Source organism: Falco peregrinus, chromosome 3, assembly GCF_023634155.1.
Source record: "Falco peregrinus isolate bFalPer1 chromosome 3, bFalPer1.pri, whole genome shotgun sequence".
In the NCBI taxonomy this organism is placed as follows: Eukaryota; Metazoa; Chordata; class Aves; order Falconiformes; family Falconidae; genus Falco; species Falco peregrinus.
In genome coordinates, this window is record NC_073723.1 from 51,435,018 (window position 1) to 51,455,957 (window position 20,940).

General features: G+C 41.9%; 1 protein-coding gene across 1 annotated transcript in view; it reads right to left on the reverse strand.

Annotated features, from left to right (window-relative positions):
* The window catches only part of LOC106112740 (chloride channel protein C-like), an 81,073-nt gene that overhangs the window by 8,487 nt on the left and 51,646 nt on the right, over window positions 1–20,940 (reverse strand). The window contains 1 exon segment of the mRNA XM_055800196.1: window positions 10,550–10,729. Within this exon segment, the coding sequence (XP_055656171.1) occupies window positions 10,550–10,729 (180 nt within the window).

Here is a 20,940-nt window from a genome sequence, read left to right on the forward strand (position 1 = left end):
CACTCAAGTCTTCAAAAAGGGCAAGAAGGATGACCCAGGACACTACAGGCTGGTCAGCCTCACCTCCATCCCTGGAAAGGTCATGGAACAGCTCATCCCGGTGGTCACCTCTAAGCATGACTAGGAAAAGAAGGTTGTCAGGAGTAGTCAACATGGATTCACCAAGGGGGAAATCATGCCTGACCAACCTAACAGCCTTCTGTGGTGGAATGGCTGGCTGGGTAGATGAGGAAAGGGAGATGGATGTTGTCTACCTTCACCTCAGCAAGGCTTTTGACACCATCTCCCATAACATCCTCATAGGTGAACTCATGCAGTGTGGTTTAGATGGGTGTACAGTGAGGTGGGTTGAGAACTGGCTGAATGGCAGAGCTCAGAGGGCTGTGATCAGTGGCACAGTCTTGCTGAAGGCCTGTAGCTCGTGGTGTTCCCCAGGGGTCAGTACTGGGTCCAGTCCTGTTCAGCTTATTCATCAGTGACCTGGATGAAGGGACACAGTGTGTCCTCAGCAAGTTTGCTGATGATACAAAACTGGGAGGAGTGGCTGACACACTAGAAAGCTGTGCTACCATTCAGCGAGGCCTGGACACGCCGGAGAGTTGGGTGGAGAGGAGCCCAATGAAGCTCAGCAAAGGCAAGTGTGAGGTCCTGCACCCGGGGAGGAACAACCCCACGCACCAGTACAGGCTGGGGGTGACCTGCTGGGAGGCAGCTCTGTGGAGAAGGACCTGGGAGTCCTGGTGGACAGCACGCTGGCCATGAGCCAGCAGCATGCCCTGATAGCCAAGGAGGTCAATGGGATCCTGGGGTGCATCAGGAGGAGTGTGGCCAGCAGGTCAAGGGAGGTTGTCCTCCCCCTCTGCTCTGCCCTGGTGAGGCCCCATCTGGAGTGCTGTGTCCAATTCTGGGCTCCCCAGTTCAGGAGAGACAGGGAACTGCTGGAGAGGGCCCAGCAGGGGGCTGCAAAGATGATGAGGGGGCTGGAGCATCTCCCTTGTGAGGAAAGGCTGAGGGAGCTGGGGCTGTTCAGCCTGGAGAAGAGAAGACTGAGAGGGGGCCTTATCGATGTCTGCAAATATCTTAAGGGCGAGTGTCAAAAGGATGGGGCCAGGCTCTTTTCAGTGGTGCCCAGTGACAGGACAAGGGGCAACAGGCACAAACAGCAGCATAGGAACTTCCATCTGAATATGAGGAAAAACTTCTTACTTTGAGGGTGACAGAGCCCTGGCACAGGCTGCCCAGAGAGGCTGTGGGAACCCGCCTGGATGAGGCTCTGTGCAACCTGCTGTAGGTGAACCTGCTCTAGCAGGGAGTTGGACTAGATGATCTCCAGAGGTGCCTTCCAACCCTGACCATTCTGTGATTCTGATTATAGCGTATTTTTTGGCCAATATTCAACTCAGTGAGGGCCAGTGATTAACATATTCTGACCAGAATAAAACAAATATCCTTCCATGTATTAAAAATCTACTGTCTCAGAGTTTCTCTCAGACATGTTTAAAATCCAGCAGCATCAGTTACTAAATTTGGATTTCTGTCAGTCATTTTGAGAAAACAATGACAAAAGAACAGTAACAAGTAACAATAAATCACTAACTAAATACAACAAATCACTAACTAAAAACAATAAATCACTAAAATAACTGAATATGGCACCCTGGGACTCTTCACGGTCCTTCCTCATCCTGATACCTGGCTGGTATAAATTATTTCACAATATCAACAAGTCTCTGAAAACTTGATGCAGCTAAGACTTAGTGTCTTGCACCTTCAACTTCCATAGCAGTAGAAACGAAAGGAGTGCTTAGAGGATTTTGTAGGATCTGATCACTGCTCTGCCCTCAGCAGAAGTTCTAGCGGAAGCATGCAACTCTTCCAAAAGGGCCTGATGAGAGAAGCTTTTTACATGGACTGTAAAATGTGAATTCTATTTAAGAACAGTTGTTACTTTATGTTCTTGGTAAGATAGCCGCTAGTATACAAAATGCATTTTTCTTGACTTCAAATAGCATTGTGCCTTTTTTTAACTGGTGAAAAAGAGTATCCTGTATACGGTGAGCTAGACAGTAGGTAAGAACTAGATCATCACATACCAGGAACTGTTTTAAAATCCACTGAATCCATGTCTTACACAGAAAAATCTCAGGGTTACAGGGTTGTTTCAGGTTAGGCAGCCTAAATAATTACTGTTTACTTAATGTTTTGTTCTTCAAACCAAGAAGGAGCTTTGCATGAATTTTTGGCATTTACCTACAAGATGATAAAAAGGTCATTATCAAGTAGTGGACTGAGGTTTTCCTCAAATCCTGTCCATGCCACAGCCTTTCAAAGGATGCTGAATAAATATTTAATCTTTGTGCCTCAGTTTTCAGATCTACAAAACAGGGATTTCTTCCACCTCAGTGCTGTGTTTTGAGGTTAATATTCATTACTTAAGTTGCCAGCTGTCTGCTTTTATGGGCACCATCAGCGGGGTGAGTGAGCAGACAGTAAGTTCACAGCTTCAACATGAAAATGCAAAGGCAGCTGTTAATAAACTGTAAATTCAACCCTACAGAAAGGCTAGATTTTAGGAAAGGATGAAGGCTTAGGATCACATTTGTATTTCTCTACAAGCTGACTTGTTACCAGGCAGATTTTCAATATCAGAGGAACCTACCACACATTTAAATGACAGGGCAAGTATGCAATCAGTCTTTCCATTCACACACCAGGTTTCCCCATGCCTATATTTGATTTCAACATTTAACAACACTCTGCACTTGCCTAAAAGCCACCCACATGCTGCAGTGAGGCTGCATACGTTTTTAATTTGGCTTTTTGACTTAGCGCACAGCCTCTGCAGCACTCCAGTTTTCCCTCCAAAGGGCTCCATCACAAGTCCTACAGCACCTGAACAATTATTTGTATGGCCAAACAGGCCTACTAATTTTAAAAGTATCATATGATGTTGTTCTTTGGAAGAAAATTTTCACACTTCAGATATGAAATGAAACCACTGCCACATACTCTATAAACCTTCCTCCATCTGTGTTATTCACGAGCTGCAGTGCTCCAGGACCCTGACAATACATGGGAAGATCATAATGGCAAGGGCTTTAGTTGAAAGTGCTGGATTCCATTTATTTTAATAGGCAAGATTACTGTATAGTGTATCATTGAAATTAATTGGATCAGCTTTTCAAAAGCAGGAGTCCAGACAGTGAAAACAAACAATGTGCTGACAGACTTTACTCTCTAACATGAAAACCAAGTAATCACAAAAGCACTTTGGTATTGCCGTCAGCTCCCTAGTCTGCACACCTAAAAATAGTTTTCAAGTCCCTAACGTGCTCTCCCTCCCATTTTTTTCTTCTTTGCTGGCTGAGTTCAGACGCAGCCTCCAAACCACTGCTAATGGTGTTTCTAGCTTATATCAGACTTGGTAGAAACACCATTTCTCAGAACTTACAGCAAAGTCACAGGGACAAGGAAGGGGGGAAGCTGTTCATAATCTTCTAGTAAGAAACAAAACCTCATTTTTATCTCCATTTACTGCATGAACTTTGCAGACTTCTGCGTTTGATTGAGTAACTTTGCATTCCTGTGATCTAAACTTAGCAACCTTTCCACAACAGTGCCAGAAGAAGCTCTCCAAGAAGCTTTCAAATCCATATCAGTTATTTCAAGTGTGCCAGCAGCAAGGCTGTCACAATATTAAGGTAGACATCATTAAGCTCAGTAATTAATTTATGAATTAAATGTTTCAGGTCTCAATTCATCTTTAACTTTCCATTTGTCCCTGAGCTGTTGCACTGCATTGCTTACTGAAGGCAAGTACTTCTCTTGCTAAGAAAAATAAAGGTCTTGCCTTATTAAACAAGTGTGTGGACTCGCTGTACACGTGCACATGCACACGCCTTGAGAGCAGTGTTTCATTAGTCCCAACTGGGAGGGCAGATTAAAGAAAAATACCAGAAACCATACCTACAGCCTGACATATCTATGATATGTTGCAATGCTAGATCGCCTTTCCCACAGCACATATCAATATGCTCTGCTTGGCAGAAAGCATTCCTGACTCACAATGGTTTCTGTTCACTGGACTGACGAGAGGCGAGTCATAGCTAATAAACTGCCATAAAATACACATACGGATACCGCTTTGGATCAATGGTTTCTCTGCTAAAGGATGTTACTGTGTAATACAGCTTTAAGTTTTCAACTTTGTCATATTTTCTAAACTCTGATCTCTTCAATTTACTTTCAGTTATGTGACATTCCCCCTTAGCGGAATGAAAGCATGCATTAGCTAAACAATGTGGTTTGGATTTAGTGTTCCCATGCATCATCGTGAAAATGTTTGTATCAGCAGTAGTGTCATTATTGTTACTGGGAACAGCTGCTCTACCATGTCTTCTGATCATGGAAAGCAGAGTGTCTCCCTTCCCATCCCAGTTTACAAGCAGGAAATTTAAAGCAGGACCGTCGAGCAGGAGGTTTATGAGTACGCACTGTTCGGTACCTGGCTTCCTCCTGCCACAGAGGAAGCAGAAAGTGCAGCGCAGCCACAGCCGCAGCAAAATAAGTGTTGCAAATATAAATGTAGTTGGCTCCCTCCACAGACAGTTCTTCTGGCTCTGGACCGGGGGCTAACCTGGGGCAGAAGTCCTCCCCTCAGGTGCAGCGCTCTGGCAGCTCGGTTCCATTCGACTCGACACCCTTTGAGCGAGAATTAGAGCCGCGAGTTTGCTGATGATTAAGCAGATGTTTAATATCTCCCCCGAGTTTCTGAAGTGGAAAGATGTAACCCTCAGCCGCCTTGCCAGCGCTCCTTGCCTCACTGATGTAAGTTTCCACATCCAGCTCTGTGTGAGTGACGCCCCGCCAGGAGCATCACGGCGGCGATGCCGAGCTCTGCAGGGCCCTGCCACTTGGCTCAGGCCAGCTGGACATTTTTAAGGAAAGCTCACAAAACTTAGAGCTATTTGCGTGATCACACAGAAGAGCAGGCTCTAACTCCCCTTTCAGAACAAAACCTTCAGGAGCAATTAGGCTTTATTTCAAGATGGATAAAATCCGTTTTCCAGGACATTAGACCTTTCGAAATGTCTTTGGATGGGAAGCCATGCTTTCAGTCACTAAGCTTTGGTAACTTTTCAACTACATTAAGACCTCAGCTTTTGAATGTATTTCTTTTCGTGGTTTAGAGCACAAAGTTCTATTTTTTGAAAGAATCTTAGATTCCCAGCTTTGTTACAAAAACAGAAATTAGGTACTCTGAACGCTTCATTTGTATCAAACAAACTTTGTTTGAATTTGGCAGTTACGTAGTCAACACACTCCCATATAGCATATCAAAATGTGTACTAGAACGGTTCAAACATGGTAAGCTACAAGGATTTTTGACAACTTTACCTTCAATATTTTTATGGAAATGTCTTTTTGGCACAAAAATAACAATTCCCATCAACCACAAATGCTGAAGTTTCAGTAAACTTAATGGGTGGGAAGAGATGGGTTTTCCTAGGTGAAAAAATACACGCAAAAATGCAGGCACAATGCCAGAAATGTCACATCCTGTACAGAAGGAGCAGAAGACCAAGTTTTACCCATTTCTGCTTAGACGGATATATTCCATACAGTCTGCTTACAGTCAAAGATACTGTGGTTTCTGCATAACTACTTTCTCCCAATCAAATTAAATTTCCTTCAGCTAAAGGACAAACAAAATGCCAAGTAACAGCTAACAGCTGTGTAGGTAAGAGTGCAAAGGCAAAACCAAGGAATCCAGCCCTCAGCCTTACCACAGGAGAGCTATGTATGGTACAGATCTGAGCAGTTCAGACACGAACAAAATGGCTTATCTGTTAGGGTAAAATTCCCAAACAGGTTACTCAGTGGTATTTGTCAGCCCAGTAGTTTCTCCAGGAAAATTGTCTCATAGCTGTGTTCAGAGCAGAAATTAAGATTGCCGGGCACTACTCCAGCTTCTGCCTCTCTGCACCACTTCTCCTCAAAGGAAACGGTGGGACAGACCAGCATCCACTTGCTTTTCCTCAGTGAATACCAGCAGGATTTCACTGCAGTATGGAAACCCTGCTCCTTCATTTGACTTGACAAAAGTGAGGTAAAGGCAAGAAAAGCCACCCCATCAGAGCAGTCCCTGAGATTAACATGGTATGAGTCACAAATATGCAGTAAATCTACACATAATAAGGGATAAACAGCATCTCCAGAAAAAGGCACCTAGGCAGAAAGCACATTGTCACCCATTTTGGTGGAAGAAATCAGAGAGTACACGAGTGTCACACGTGTGGAGGGAAGTGATCACACATGGGAGGATGCAGAGCATGGCAGCAGAGACACTGCTGATGACGTAACATCATCCTCCATGTTATATCCCAGCCCTGTCCACAGCGTGGGGGAAAGAAATTTGTTACCTACAGCTTCACTCCTCAAATCCTCCATGTCTTCTGTTTTTAATGTGGTTTACATTATAAAGTAACCTCTGGCAAAGATGATGGAGCAGCAAAACACAAGTGATGATGTGTCTAATCTCTTCATCATGTCAAAGAACCACTTCATTGCCCCACAATGGCCCTACACTAGTACATTATAACATATGTAGAAGTGAAAAAATGGCGCTTTTTTCAGTTTTGGTCTCACAGAAATTAGGCAGAAGCACAACTCTGTCTTTCCCACTGGAGGAAGATCTGGAGCCACAGACTAGAGCAGCCAAGGCAAGAGAGAGCCAGGGGACCTCCCAACAACTCCTCAATATGCATTTACAGCTTCACTCAGTGTCTCTGGCAGAAGCTTCCTGGGAAGGAAGGCAGTGGTCCTATCCTCAGGTCTCTCTGAAGAATGAATTCCACCTAGCCAGGAGGGCATGCCATCTAGGGCATGACATTTATAGCTCTCAGCAGACTCTGGGCTAACACATTCATAACAGCCCAGCTCCCTTCCTGCAGTCACTGAGGGAAGATGGGGGAGGCATTTCAGCTGCAGCGCAGAAGAATAGCTTGCTTTATTCTGATGTGCAAGTATCATCGTTACCGCGCGAGAAATGAAGGGGGGAAGCCAGTCCCCCAACCCTCTGTGTTGCACACAATAAGTCTATCATCCCCATCAATGCCATGCATCAAGTTCACCAGCCACACGTTCCTCAAACTGAATTCTGCAAGGGTTTCCCAGGCATGCATAGAGCTCTGCCTATGGCAAAGTGTCAAAAGTATTACTCTAAGGAGATCTTTGTTTTGGAAACTTGCTTCTCAGCTACAGTTTGCTTCCTCTTTAACAATTTTAAAGCCAAGGAGTTTTCTTTAGTAGTTGCTTTTGTTTTTTATCTCTGCTGCTCACTCAACTGGGGAAGATAACCGCTTCAGATTTGGGTCACCCATATAAAAATGTGTTTGGTGATCTCATCTTCATCCCCCATGGGTAACCTTTGAGATCACAAAGAACAGGAGAAAAATCTATCCCCACTAAGCAGATTTGGAAGATCTGGGGGGCTTTGTTTGTTTGGAGGGGGTTTTTTTATAAAATTGGAATATCTGGGTGTTTGCTGCAGGCCGGCACTGAGGTGCATTTGTAGGCCCATGCAAGTTCCAGCCAACATTGCTTGGCCACAGTCCTTGCTTTTGTAAGAACTGACACTGACCTTTTCAAAGGGTCAGAATCATTCATATGTATTACAAAACATAACAACACTTTGTCCTTGTACAACAACTCTCATCACTACAGTTTCAAGTGTGGGCTGGTACTGAATAACTTTTACATTTGGTCCAAATTTACAGTGTTTCATCCATGCTTATTTTATGAGAAGAAATGGTACAGGAAAACACATAAATGAGAAACAGTATTGAAAAACTATGAGCTGCTGCTACCTTCATGCAAGCTTAGCAAATTGTTTGCTTCTTTCCCTTCATTAGCTTGTTGCCTCCTTCTTTTTAACCTAATAACAATATTTTTTTACTAGAAAAAAAATCCAAGCATATTTGAGAATCAATAATAATGCCCAAGGCAATCCTCAAGAAAAACATCATGGCAGTTATTTTTTCCATCATACTTATGCCACCTTTTTTAAAATATGCCAGACAAGCCACATTTCCTCCACTTCAACACTACTGATGTACAAGACGGAAAAATAACTTATCATTTTTCTGACTGTGGTCACATCACCTCCACATGGGATTGCACTGGATCTCCTAGGGTAAGAGGTTGAACAGCACCCTTCCCCTTTAAGGTGTTCACAGCATTTGTCATCTTGCTCTTAACAGTTACGTGCTGCAAGAGCTGTAATTTTATGAGTAAGATGGAAAACCTGAATCCTAACTGCTTATGGTTATGAATATAGTAATTCCATGACACATCACATTTTTGGAGGCTTGTTTCAGAGGACGGCTGCAGAGCATTCCCTTCATGGTGTTGGTGAGAACAGCAGAACAGTAAAGTCTTCTGTGGTCCTCGCTGGGGACAAGACACCCAGAACTCATCACGCAAGTGCTCAGGCTGCAGGGCATGCACTGAGGCAAAAAGGGGTGTCAGAGCACCTCAGGATGCAGTGCTTGCTCCCAGACATAATCTCTGCATGAGTTTCACTGGAGTGAGCCACCAACTAACTAAAAAAGCCATTTCCTGCTTCTTTGTCAACCATTTAAAATGTTGTCTTGGTTTTACTCGAAACAGTCTAACAACAGTTAATTTATGCTGAAAGTGACAGGGAAACTTTTTCATTCATCCCTGTTAAAAGGCTGTAAGAGAAGGCAGCATAAAAGAGCCCTGTGGGGATTAAGCAAATGACAAGCCTACCAGGACTGTCAGGTATCATCAGCTTTGCTCTGAAGGCACCTCTTTTTGGGATGTGCTAGTGACCAGCCTTCCATCCCCCCCTTTTTGCTTGCTTCCACACTAGTGTGCTCTCCATCACAAAGCACAGTGGTATTTGCATAAACTCAGCAGAGTCCTCAGCAGCCTGGGATGCTCACTTCAAGGTGATTTGGTGAATTAATAAGGAAATAATGAGACTATAAATTGAATTTAAAAGGAACTTTGGCTGTATCAGTTGTTAGAGTGCTTTCTAGATTTATTGCTGTGGACAGCCGAGAACTAAAAAAAGCACACTATTTTTTGCTACATAATATCTTCAGATTGGTGCACACTGCAGACTATCACTCAGAAATTTAGGTTTTAGTGCCTTAGCACATTTCTTATTAATAATGTTTATGATAGCATCACCATGAGAGAACAAGTATACATATCATATACAAGTATATGATACTGCATTTATTGATGTCATTACTTCTGCAGGCCACTGCGACCCAAATGATTCCCCTGTACAATTCTCATTGCAAGCAGAAATTTCTCTTCCTAAAAGGTTCATACAAACTGTTTCACTTGTCAATGAAGCAAGTTCACAATTTTTATTAAATATTCCCATCTTCATGCTCCAAAAGGGCAACTGACCACATTGCTATGAGGTAAGTTCATGTGATCCAGCTGCCAGCGGTTCATCCTTCAAAATTTGTTATAAAGCAGGCAAGCAGACAAGTCCTAACCAAATTTCCACTGATGATGCACGGATAGCATTTTTCCCCATCCAGATCAACAAAAGAAAATGTTTTTATCCTTGTTCGCTCACTGATAGCTCCCAACTGCCACGCAGTCAAGGCATTAAACCAGAAGTGGATAAAAAAGTAAATCTACAAGAAAAGGTGTAGAATACTACAGTCTTTCAGGACAAAAGACACCATGCAAATTGTGAAAAAGCATGGTATTACAGTACAAAACTGGCCACGTGTTTGTATTACCGCTGTTGGAAGCATAATTCATAGAGCTTTGCTGTGTGAACTCCTATGCAGTAGGAGTTGCATATTCATCTTCTTTCCTCTAGGATACTTAAGGTAGAAATAAAGTCATTGCATCTCCCACTCATGACCCACCCCCCACTCAAAGGACAGTCTTAAGATACTCCTGAAAGAATGAAATCACTCTTGTAGTCACATGAAATACAGTACCATAAATACTTAATTTATCAGGAGATTTTATTACGCCTTTTGAGAGTCCTCCATATGGCAAGGATTCCTTCAGTCTAATTTTGTTTACCCTAGCAGGTTACTTCCACTGATTTTGTTGCTTACCTCATCTGTGATATGATTTATGTTCACTCATTTCCTGTAAAAGCATACACTAATAAAATGAAAAAATTATGAAGAAATAGCAGGCCAGCTTTGAATTGGCATGGGACATTTCATGAGTAACTAGATTCAAATCCTTTTAAATTACTGTTTCAGTGAACCTTTAAGATTCTGAAGGGCAATTGTCCCCTTTTCTACAGTTCCCATAAGGTCGTTTCATTGATGCTGTTTCAATAAATCCCTGATGAAATAGATAACCTTGTATAAAAATGTTAGGTCTTTCTTTAAAGGACACCTGCTGTTCATGCTAAAGAAAGTAGGAACAAGTTTCATATCCATCCCAAATAATCTTCACAAACAGATGCTTAAAGGAAAAAAGTCTGATGAATGGCCAGAAACATCACATGACATCAATTTGATAGCATTTTTACCTTCTAATAGTTCCCTGGAACACCTCTGCATCTTCTGGCTTGAGCCTGCAAACCACTGGGAATCCGCTATGGCTTGTACTTGCAAGAAGCTGAGCCAAGGAGGCAATGTTTTCCTTCAGGTGAAGGACCCTGATGCCAGGCTTCATGACATCCTTGGCAGAGAACAATTCCAGGTTCAACCTGAAAGACAGAAAGCAGACAGCCAAAGCATTATTTAGTAAACAGGAAATGAGGCATACTGTACCACGTTAGCATTTGAAAAGTTTATAATGTGTTAGTAAATTACTTCAAGATGGAAATCAATCTGCTTTATTTGCAAATGTAAAAAAAAAAAAAGTAATTACCCAATAAAACTGCTTATCAAGCATTGCCTTTCTTTGTGTGAGATACATGATAAATTCAACCATATGCATGACATGGTCATCCTAGACAGGATATTGTAAGACCCATTTATCAATTTGCATGACTTTTCACTTATCAATTTGCATGACTTTTCACATTTAAAAAAAGATTTTTAATCTGAGCTGAAATCCTCTGGAATTCTGGCTGATATCAAATAGTTTAAAGCTAAGCACTTTGGAAAAATTCAGGCTTATGCTTATCATTGCATAAGGGTTTTTTGCAGCGGTAGCAGCTAGAAAGATAGCTCCTTCAAAGATAGCTTACAAATCATATACAGATTTTCCAGTATTTTCTAAAACTTTTCAGGTTTTAGGCAAAGTTTCAGGAACTATGAACATACAAAACTGAAAAACATGTGTACCCATTCTCTGACAGTAGGGTGAAATGAAAAATAACATACTTACTGCAAAATTCAGGAGTAATTTCTATGGAATTACAGTAGGCCAGATTCTTACAACAGAAGTCAATGAACTGCTCTAGTTTTAGCTTGGTTTATATTTTCTATTTTCAAAAAATTACATTAATTATTCTGACTATCATCTGGACACACCATAAGCCAGAATCTCCTGTTCAGACACAGGCTGACACAAACCACAGCCAGAGTCAACTGGAGCATAAATTTGCCCACATCCTGTTTTACCAATGTACCTTTCATCCCTGTGGTAAAAGCAGCTCTTTCCATATGCTGTTAATTATTGTCCTCCCTCCTGAGAGACACAAGCTTATTTTTTCAAGCCAGTTACTCTGATGGTTTGTATGTGATCACCTGCCTAAGAGTAACAGAACTGAGGAGACAATGCACTTCATACATGGCACCTACACAGCTGTGAAACAAGTTTCTTCTTCTAAACTGGGTTGGATTTAAATGAATCCTGAAAAAAAAAAAAAGTCTTATATGCATCAAATCACATCATACCCATCCCCAGTTATATGAAACAGACTGCAGGCAATGAAGATTTGGAACACCATTACAGACCCACCTTTCAAGGGACCAGAACACCAACTTATGGAAAAATTAACCTTTCTGAACCGTATTTTGCTTGTGAGTTAGAATGAGCAGATTTTTACCTTGGAAATCAAAATGGCTGAGTGCAGAATTTAGTATCAGCTAGTGAAAACAAAACCTAAAAATCCCAGAGAGATGGATTTTTTTTCATTCTTAATCTCACTGAGTGCTACCAGTTGATGCAGTACAAGTGATGGAACTGAGTGGAAACCACGGATGCTGCTCAGGATGAGTTGCTGTCAGAACTGTGCTGCTGTGGCTCCATAAAAGGAATTTTATTTCTTCTAAATGACTAGATTCCTGTTCATCCTCTGCCTCTTTTCCATGTCCATAGGCCAGATAGAAATCTCTATTTGCCTGCCTTAAGCTTTGTCTAAAAGTACTACACATTGCATTACTATTAAAAGTACTGTACCTAGCAGAGGACACAATGTGAATACATGATTAATGATAATAACTAATTCCTGAATTACATGTGCAAACCCCAAATGATATTTAAATAAGAGGAGTGTGAATACTGTTACATTCCAGCAGTTTCTAGAGTATTTCTTAGCAGCATGTAGGTTTTCTGACTCCACAACTTCACAGTTTTGCTCCGTTGCATTGGAAAGCAAATGTTCCACATTATTGCAAAAGCCCATGAAACGTCCTTAGGTTTTGTCAAATCAGACATTTGTATAAAAGCAAGGGATAGCTTGTTACACAGTTCTGTGATCTTGGTTTTGTCTGGGATCATAAGGTGTCTGCATTCTCTACGTCAACTATACACCTCGTATTGTCATCAGTCAGCTTTTCCAGGTCTAAGAACACACTAAGGACTGGCACTGATTCACTGCTCATTGTCAGTGACTTTTCTTTCAATGAGTCTTCTGTCTGTTGCTGTAAAGAATAACCTGACTTTGGGAGTGGAGGAGACAAGCAAGCAAAAGAGTTGTTTTATGAAAGACTCTTCAAGGCCAAGGCATCTTTAAATAGAATTGGCTAAAGAAAGCCTTCACCAATATATTGCTTCTCAGCAAAACATCAAGCCAAACTGTAGTTGTATTGATAAGATCATAAGAATGAAGGATCATTCAAGTCAGAAGGAACCTCAGCAGTTCTTTAGTCCAGCCTCCTGCTGAAAGTAGACTCAGCCATGAGCTCAAACCATGTGCTTGGGCCTTTCTCCAGTCAGGTCTTAAAAACCTCCAAGGATGCAGACTGCACAACCACTTTGGGCAGCCTGTACCACTACCCCACTGTCATCATGGTGGAAAGGTATTTCTTCATATCCAGTATGAATATCTCTTGTTTCAACTTGTGCCTGTTGTTTCTTGTCCACCACACACCATTGTGAAGACCATGGCTCCATCTGCTCAGCGATCTCCAATAGTTATGGAGAAGCGTGGTGGGAGGTAGGGGGGAACAACGGACAGATGACAACACGGGACTATTAGATGCCTCCAAAGCCTCCTCATCTCCACGATGAACAAGCCCCAGTCCTGCAGCCTCACAGTGCAAGTGGTCCAGACCTGAGCATCCCAGTTGGGCAACACCCATGATTCTCTTGAAAGTACAGTCCATTTCTCCTCCATGTCATTTATGAAAATGCTAAACAGGCCAGGTCCAGGGATAGACCCTGCAGTGCTCCATTTGTTAGGCCTCCAGGCAGTTTATGATCCACTAACCCCCACCCTGTAAGGACAATCATCCAACCAGTTATTCTACACCATCCTAGTTTTTCAGCCTCTAAACTGTAACATCTTATCTTGGATACAAGAACATGATGCAAGACAGTGTCAAAAGCCTTGCTAAAATCAAGGTCACTGACATCCACTGCTCTCCTCTTATCCACAAACCACTCATTTCTGCATAGAGAGCAATCAAGTCAGTCAGGCGTGGTTTGCCTTCTCCTTCATATGCCCAGAAATCTGTTCCGAGATGACTCCCTTCATGATTTTCTCAGTGACTGAAGTGAGGCAGACTGACCTGTAGTTTTCTAGGCTGACCTTTTTTTGTCTTTTTTAAACACAGGCTCAATACTTACCATTCTGCCATCATTGAGGATCTCCCCCAGTCTCCACAACCTTTCAAAGATGAACGACAGCAGCCTTGCAAAGACATCAGCTAGCTCTCTCAGCATCCTTAGATGCAGCCTATCTGGTCTCATAGACATGGCTCAAGTTTTCACAAGTAATCACTCACTTGGTCCTTAATTACTGCTGGTAGTTCTTGAATCCTTACACTAAATTCAGAGACCTAGGAGTCCTTGTCGGTAAGACAGTGAAGCAAACAAGGCATTGAGTGTCTTACCTATGGCTGCTGTCACTAAATCATGTGTCCTCCTCCATCTGCTTCCAGAGCACTAAACCTATTCTGCAGTCAGACCTGAAAGTGGAGAAGGTACCATTTTCTTACTGCCAGGAGTCACAGGTCTCCAGCTTTCCCCACCATGGCAGTCTCCATTTGGCACCCACAACATACCATGATCTCCTGGTGCCCCTCCTTCCATGTAGCTGGGGGTTCAGGCTGTCATTAAATGGGTGCTTAACACACCTTTACGAGGATCAGCCTTCCCAGCAGCTGCCAAGATCCAAACATGGCAAAAGAAAGCCACAGAAGAGCCAGGAGAGTACAGTGGACAGGACCTAAAAACCATGCCAGGCACCTACACTAGCCTGCCAACAGCCATGCCAGCTGCCCAGGCTGTGCTCACAGCCCTCAAGATAGTAGTGCTGCCCACAGGCCAGTTAGACAGCAATTGCACACTGTGCCCAGGCATCAGCGCCTGCACAGAGTGCCCCCCGGTCCGTGGGTCCCTTCTCCTGCACAGCCACGAGCCTGCCCAAATGCCATCCAAGGGTGCTTTGCTTAGCTGGTGAGTGTCACTGCTGCTGCACACTTGTGTTTATGCAACAATGTCATTTCAAGCAAGGGCATTTCATTTACCATGTTAAAAATGCCTTTTTGTATGGAATAACAAGAGGTACTTACACGTGGATTTTATCAAGTAGGTCTTTCTTACATAATTAGACTTACCTCAAGGAGAGATACAGAGTTGTAGCCACACTGCTAAAACAGGTCTAGTGTAAATTTTTCTTTTATAGGACATGTGAGAACATTTTCTCCCAAAATGTAATTCACTATAGTAACGTAATGTGTTAAAGTATTAAGGCTATTTCACCAAAGTTCTGATATCCAAGTTTCAGGTTCCTTTCAAGTGCACATCCAGGAGACTGGATATAACATTGAACAAAGACAATCTGCCTTATGACCTAAAGAAGAATGCCATTTGGTAAGAAGCCAATATCCCTGAATGGTAAACTGTCTTGAAATGATTCGTGGAAATGTAGTTCAGGCCCTGTTGCTATTAAATCCAATGGAAGTTTTCCCACTGAAATAAATTGTTAAGGATCTAACCGTAACAGATCTAATCATAACAGGGAGGTTTCCTTAGACGACACGCAGTACAAGAGAACTTTTCTTCTGATAGGATTTACTCTGTATTTTATGCAAGTTTGAAATTATTAAAAGGACTTTAAGAGGGGTGGGAGAGAAGCATAATCCTAACTCAAACACACTCCAAGGACCACAGCACATGAGAGCACAGGCAGTGCTGCTTGCTTGGATTTATTCACAGATTTGCCCTCATCTTTTTCAGCTGGCGCTCCTGTGCTCTTTCTGCACAGACAGTGTTTACCCATTGACTCACCACTGGCCATCCTGCTCAGGACAGCCCTAGGTTTTATTTGGGCTTCTTGTAAACCATTGTTTTATTGCCCTGAGTGACCACTGCATCTTGTATAAATGATTCTCAGGAGGTTGTTTCGGGGGTTGCTTAATGCTTGTGGTGATTTTTAGTCTGAGCATAGTCAGGACTCTGAACAATTGAGAGGGTGGGCTGGTTAGCTTAGAGGAACATCATTAGGTTGGAGGTTGTTAAAATTACTTACCCATGTTTTAAACTTCAGCAAGTATTAGAGTTATTCAGTTCTAGTTTCTACTATTCATGCATTTTCTGAGACTAAGGCATGCTTTTTTTTTTTTTAAAATACATTTCATTTGGCCAGAAAAACTGAACAGGTTTATTTCATAATTATCATTCTAGTACAGAACCATCTACACTGCTATGAATACCTGTAGCTGCTACTAAATATAAATACAGTTTGTTTATATTAGCTTTCTTTTGTTTTATCATCTTTAAAGAAACCCCATTGTGAATAAACCCACAACACTGCAGGAAATTGCTTACATCTAAATGCAATTATTTTTTTTCTTAAAATGTTATAAAAAAAGATTTCTACATACTTGTCACAGGCCCACCAATTTTCTTCTCAACAAGACATTTGGTAAAAACAGACTATGAAAAAGCTTATCCAAAAGTTACATGCCAATATTGATCTCACTATATAACAGAATAGTATATATGTACCACAGAAATGTTAATCATGTGCAGATGACTGAATTCAGTAGTTTTGCAAGTGAATTCTGTGAAAAAATCGTTCTTCAAATATGTTCACAGAATACCACTGAGATGAATAAAGGGAAACAAAAAGCTCTATAAAACCCCCTTATGCTGGAAAAGGACACCACTTAAATGAAATTAATTTTAAAATTGATTTGCTGTGCTCAGTGTTAACCCCTGAAATAGACACATTTAAACTGATTCAAAGTTAAATTACACCAATAAAATCACCATGTGCATTGATGTAAGTGTATGCATGCTAGTGATGGGCTTTTGTTTAATTAGATCTATATAAAAACAGTTTTCAGTGGAACTTTGCATGGCAGACAAGGCCTACAACTGCTTGCTGTCTCTGTTTTAGCTGAACACTAAACTGAGTGGGAAATTCTTCTCATTATATCAGGAGCCAAAAGTTTGGCAGAGTTCAGTCTCCATTCAGTATATCTACAAATATTTACACTGACTGTAAGATGACAAGCTTCCCAGCACCCCCTCATCCTGGGTCCCTCCATATCCTTAAATGAGTGGACATTTAGCTATACAGTCTAAAGGCCTTCTGATAGTAGAGCACTTATTGTGAAATGTGTTGTTTGGGTTAGCTGAATGTCTCTGTCACTTATTTCCCAGAGAGGATTTGAAAGTTACGTATGTTTAGCTACTACTGTATACTAAAGACAAATGGATTTCCACAAGGTCTCATAATCAGCTGGGAAACTGTCTCTCTCTCATGCTTGAAAAATTGCAGAACAAAAAAGAAACAATGGAAACAGATAAGAAAGCCTTTGTGTTTTGGAAAAGAGATGGATTGGGGAGTGGGGGGAGAACGTTGAATGTTTGGGGGTTTTCTGCCAAGAGTTTGCTTTTCTGTTCCTTTATCCCTTACTAAGTTTTTCCCATGAGCACTGTCAGTATAAAATACTACTGAGTTAGAAGAATAGCGGCTCCTTCCCACTTTGCATAGATGTAACTGTTTATACAAGGACATTCAGCTTTAAAAAAAAATTAATTAGGTTGTGCATGAGACCTTGGGATAAGCAGTAAAGGATCATGTGAGTGGATCCACATGCTGGAATTGCTCAAACAGCAGCTTAAACACCATGGCCTCAGCGCACCCCATGCAAAACTGTAGGTAAAAACATGTCATAGCTCTTGACTTTGTTTTCACAGTGCGAGTTCAAAAACAAATGTACAAATTGTAACTACCAGCCTACTTTAGCCATGTCAGCATTAAGGGGAGTACAGGCATTTGAACATTCAAAGCTATTGACAGTGCCTGCTCACTGCTTCCACCCAAACCTGAAGGCATCTAAACTCACTTGGTGTTTCTATTCAGTGCATTTCCCCACATGATTAGTAGTGAGTGTGGAAATGTCTTAGAACAAGCAGCTCTCTGGCATGCACCTGCTCCCAGCCCTTACACATACAGCAGCAGCACTGCAAGCCCAACACAAAGCTCTGCACCATGGTCATTGAAGTGTGGCATCCAACAGATAAGACCTGTAGAAGACTACATTTGGTGGAAATGTGAGAGATCAAAAATGGGTTCTCACCTCAGCCATGGGGCATCCAAACCCTCACCTGGGAGCTCCAAGGCATGGGGGATACTGCAGCACTCAGGCTCTCAGGGAACCTGCAGCAAACACCCTCCCATGGAGGCTGCTCAGCTAAATGCTCAGGAAAGGAGGACATCTGCAAGCAACACCCAGTCATCTCTAGAGAGAACAAATATGAATGTACACAAATGTACACAGAAAGAAAGACCCAAAACCAATTAGCTATCTTGATGTCTCATGGGTTAACCCTGGCGGACATAGTACTTATTATTACTGTATTCAGAATGAGAATGATTTAGCTATCCCTGTATTTTCCAAATTATTATCTAAGCCAGTAGGAATCTTTAAAAAAAAAAAAAAAAGTGTTAAGCTTGTGTTAAATCCATCTGCCCTGGCATTATAACCAACCAGAGGCAAAGTAATTTATTTCTCAAAATGACACCAGCACAAGCTATATATATTCAAAGAAGTGTTTCAAACAAACTTCCACAGGAATAAGGTGAGAGAAGCAAGTAAATTAAGCACTAAAATAAATACCTCGTGATCTTGCTTATAACCAAACAGGGAAATAAATAGATGTTCTCTGGATAGGTCACCGCACAGCAATTTCCAAGGGAAATTTGCAAAATACTAAGCTGCCCCTTGCAGTCTGAATGCAATGACATAATGAGTTTCTTGCAAATGTATGCCAAAAAAACCTAATCCAAACTGGAAAGAAGAGAGGAAATCTCCTATAAGACAGTTTTTATAAAAGCTTAATTCAGGGCCTCCACCCTCATGTACTGTACCAGCCACCTTAGCTTTTCCATTCTGCCTGGTCCAAGAAAGCACTGACTAGCATATTAAAAATACTGGCTTTAAAATGTTTGGAAATGGACAGTGACAGCAAGATATGTTTTAATAATCAGACACAGACTATTAGATGACCTTTCAGTCATCAAAAGAGGTACAGAGATTTAGGTCTAACAGACTACAAAATGAGTAAACTAAAGTAATACAGTTGGGAGAAAAAAATATGAAAAAGATGTCAAATTGCTCAGTCCTTCCAAGAATCAGGCACTTTCTAGTAGAAAAGTGTAGTCAGGTTATTAAAACATAACGTTGGGTATCTGGAGATACAGATAATACCCTGTTCCCAGTCCAGTAAGTAGAAGGTTTTGACACCTGTAACCAGGATTTCAAGCAAAAGCACTTCTCCTTCCAGCTGTACAATCAGCTTCCTTGGAAAAGGCGCTTAACCCCTCAAACTTCAGCATTCTCATTTCTAAAACAAATCTAGCCCACTTCTTACACCACAAGCACACTGGAAACCATAATTAACTTTTCTAAAAATACTGTAAGCTACAACTTTCTACATATATTCATCATCTATTTTTTTTTTTCTTTAACTAACCCCTCTGCTCTTATGCACTATTCATGTGCACCACACGTTTTTTCATCAGTTATGACTTATGGCAAGGACCCACCACAACAAATGGAGAATATATGATGTGTACCTGCCTCCCAGTTAAAAAATAACATCATGAATGCTGGTATTACTTATCTGGTTTTCAGAAAATGAGTGGTGATCTCTCTGCACCTGACATTCTGGGAACAAATTCTGTGTATCTGACTTGCTTTCTCTCTTTCCTTCCTTACCCCCAACACCAGGACTCAGCTTCTTCAGGCTTTTTCCATCTGCTGTCGCTTTCATCTCCCACTCACCTACTGTCACAACGTATTGAATGGCAGCAGCTCATAAAACTATGCTCATGGCTTTATGGCTTTTCATAAAACTACTGCTTTCTATGCCTTTTTTTTTTTTTTTTTTTTTGCCTTACTTCTGCGGTGGCTCTGTATACACCCAGTGTACTGAAGAACAAGCCTCCTTTGTGATTGTGTGAAATAGCATTTAACGGCTTTGCAAAACTGATACTATTTCTAAAAAGGGTATTTCATTTCTCAAACATGTTGAAATTCATTAAAGTATTTTGTGCCATCTGTTTCCTCTTTGTAAATAAATAACTCTTTCCATCATGGCAACTGCTACGACAAGCTACTAATATTCATGAGGATGTAGCAACACTCACAGGAACAGAAAAAGTGACGTATATGTGAACAGCAAAGAGAACCCATTTCAGCTTAAGGTGAACTTGGAAGCAGTCCCCAGTGCCAGAATGAAGATGATATCCTTACATGTAACTCTTACATAAACAGATGTCTGTATTCCCTTATCCAGCAAAGACCCCCAGGGGATTTCAGCCCACTGCGAGTCAGACCCACCATTTCTTGAATGAGTTCAAACAGTTGTTCAATGACATCTTCATAAGATCAGCTGCTCTGCCAGCACAGCTGGCTTGCTGGTGAGGTTGGCTGGCTTTAACTGGAAACTGTTGGTATCTGCCAAATGGGGGCCAGACACTGGAGCAGACTTTCCAATTAGTGGAATACTCCATCCGATGGCTGGATGCGATTTCTCCGTGTGCGTATGTGCACGCTCCACCTGCGTGCTACCACATCTGAAGGCTGCGCTGGTACCCGTACAGGCAGCCTGCCCTCCCAGGTGAGCCAGAAGGGAGGCCATCTCCTCCTCACTGGGCCAGCAGAAGCCGGCTCAAGTTTCCCACAGCTGAAAGTTGCTGCGTGCATGTTTTACGTAAAGGCCCGTAGGAGCCGAAGCAGCTCGCTCGCTGCCCACCAGTGAGCTGTGAAACACAGGTGATTAGTTCCAGATGCTGCTTCGGTGCCTTTCCTTCTGCAGAAAGTGTGCAGAAGTCGCTTCTTTCAGTTTCACAGAACTCCCCAGAAATTGAAAACACACCAAAAGCCAGTATGGATTTGTTATCCCTCCCTCAACATCAGACAGGCTGCAGCAGCAACCAAGACATCTGTGGAAAGACGTCTCCACGAGGTGAAGAGGTCTGTGTTACACTCACTATGGACCTTACAGCTGATTCATCTCATAGCAAGAACCAGAACCTCATATTAAGTTCACGCCTGTTGTCAC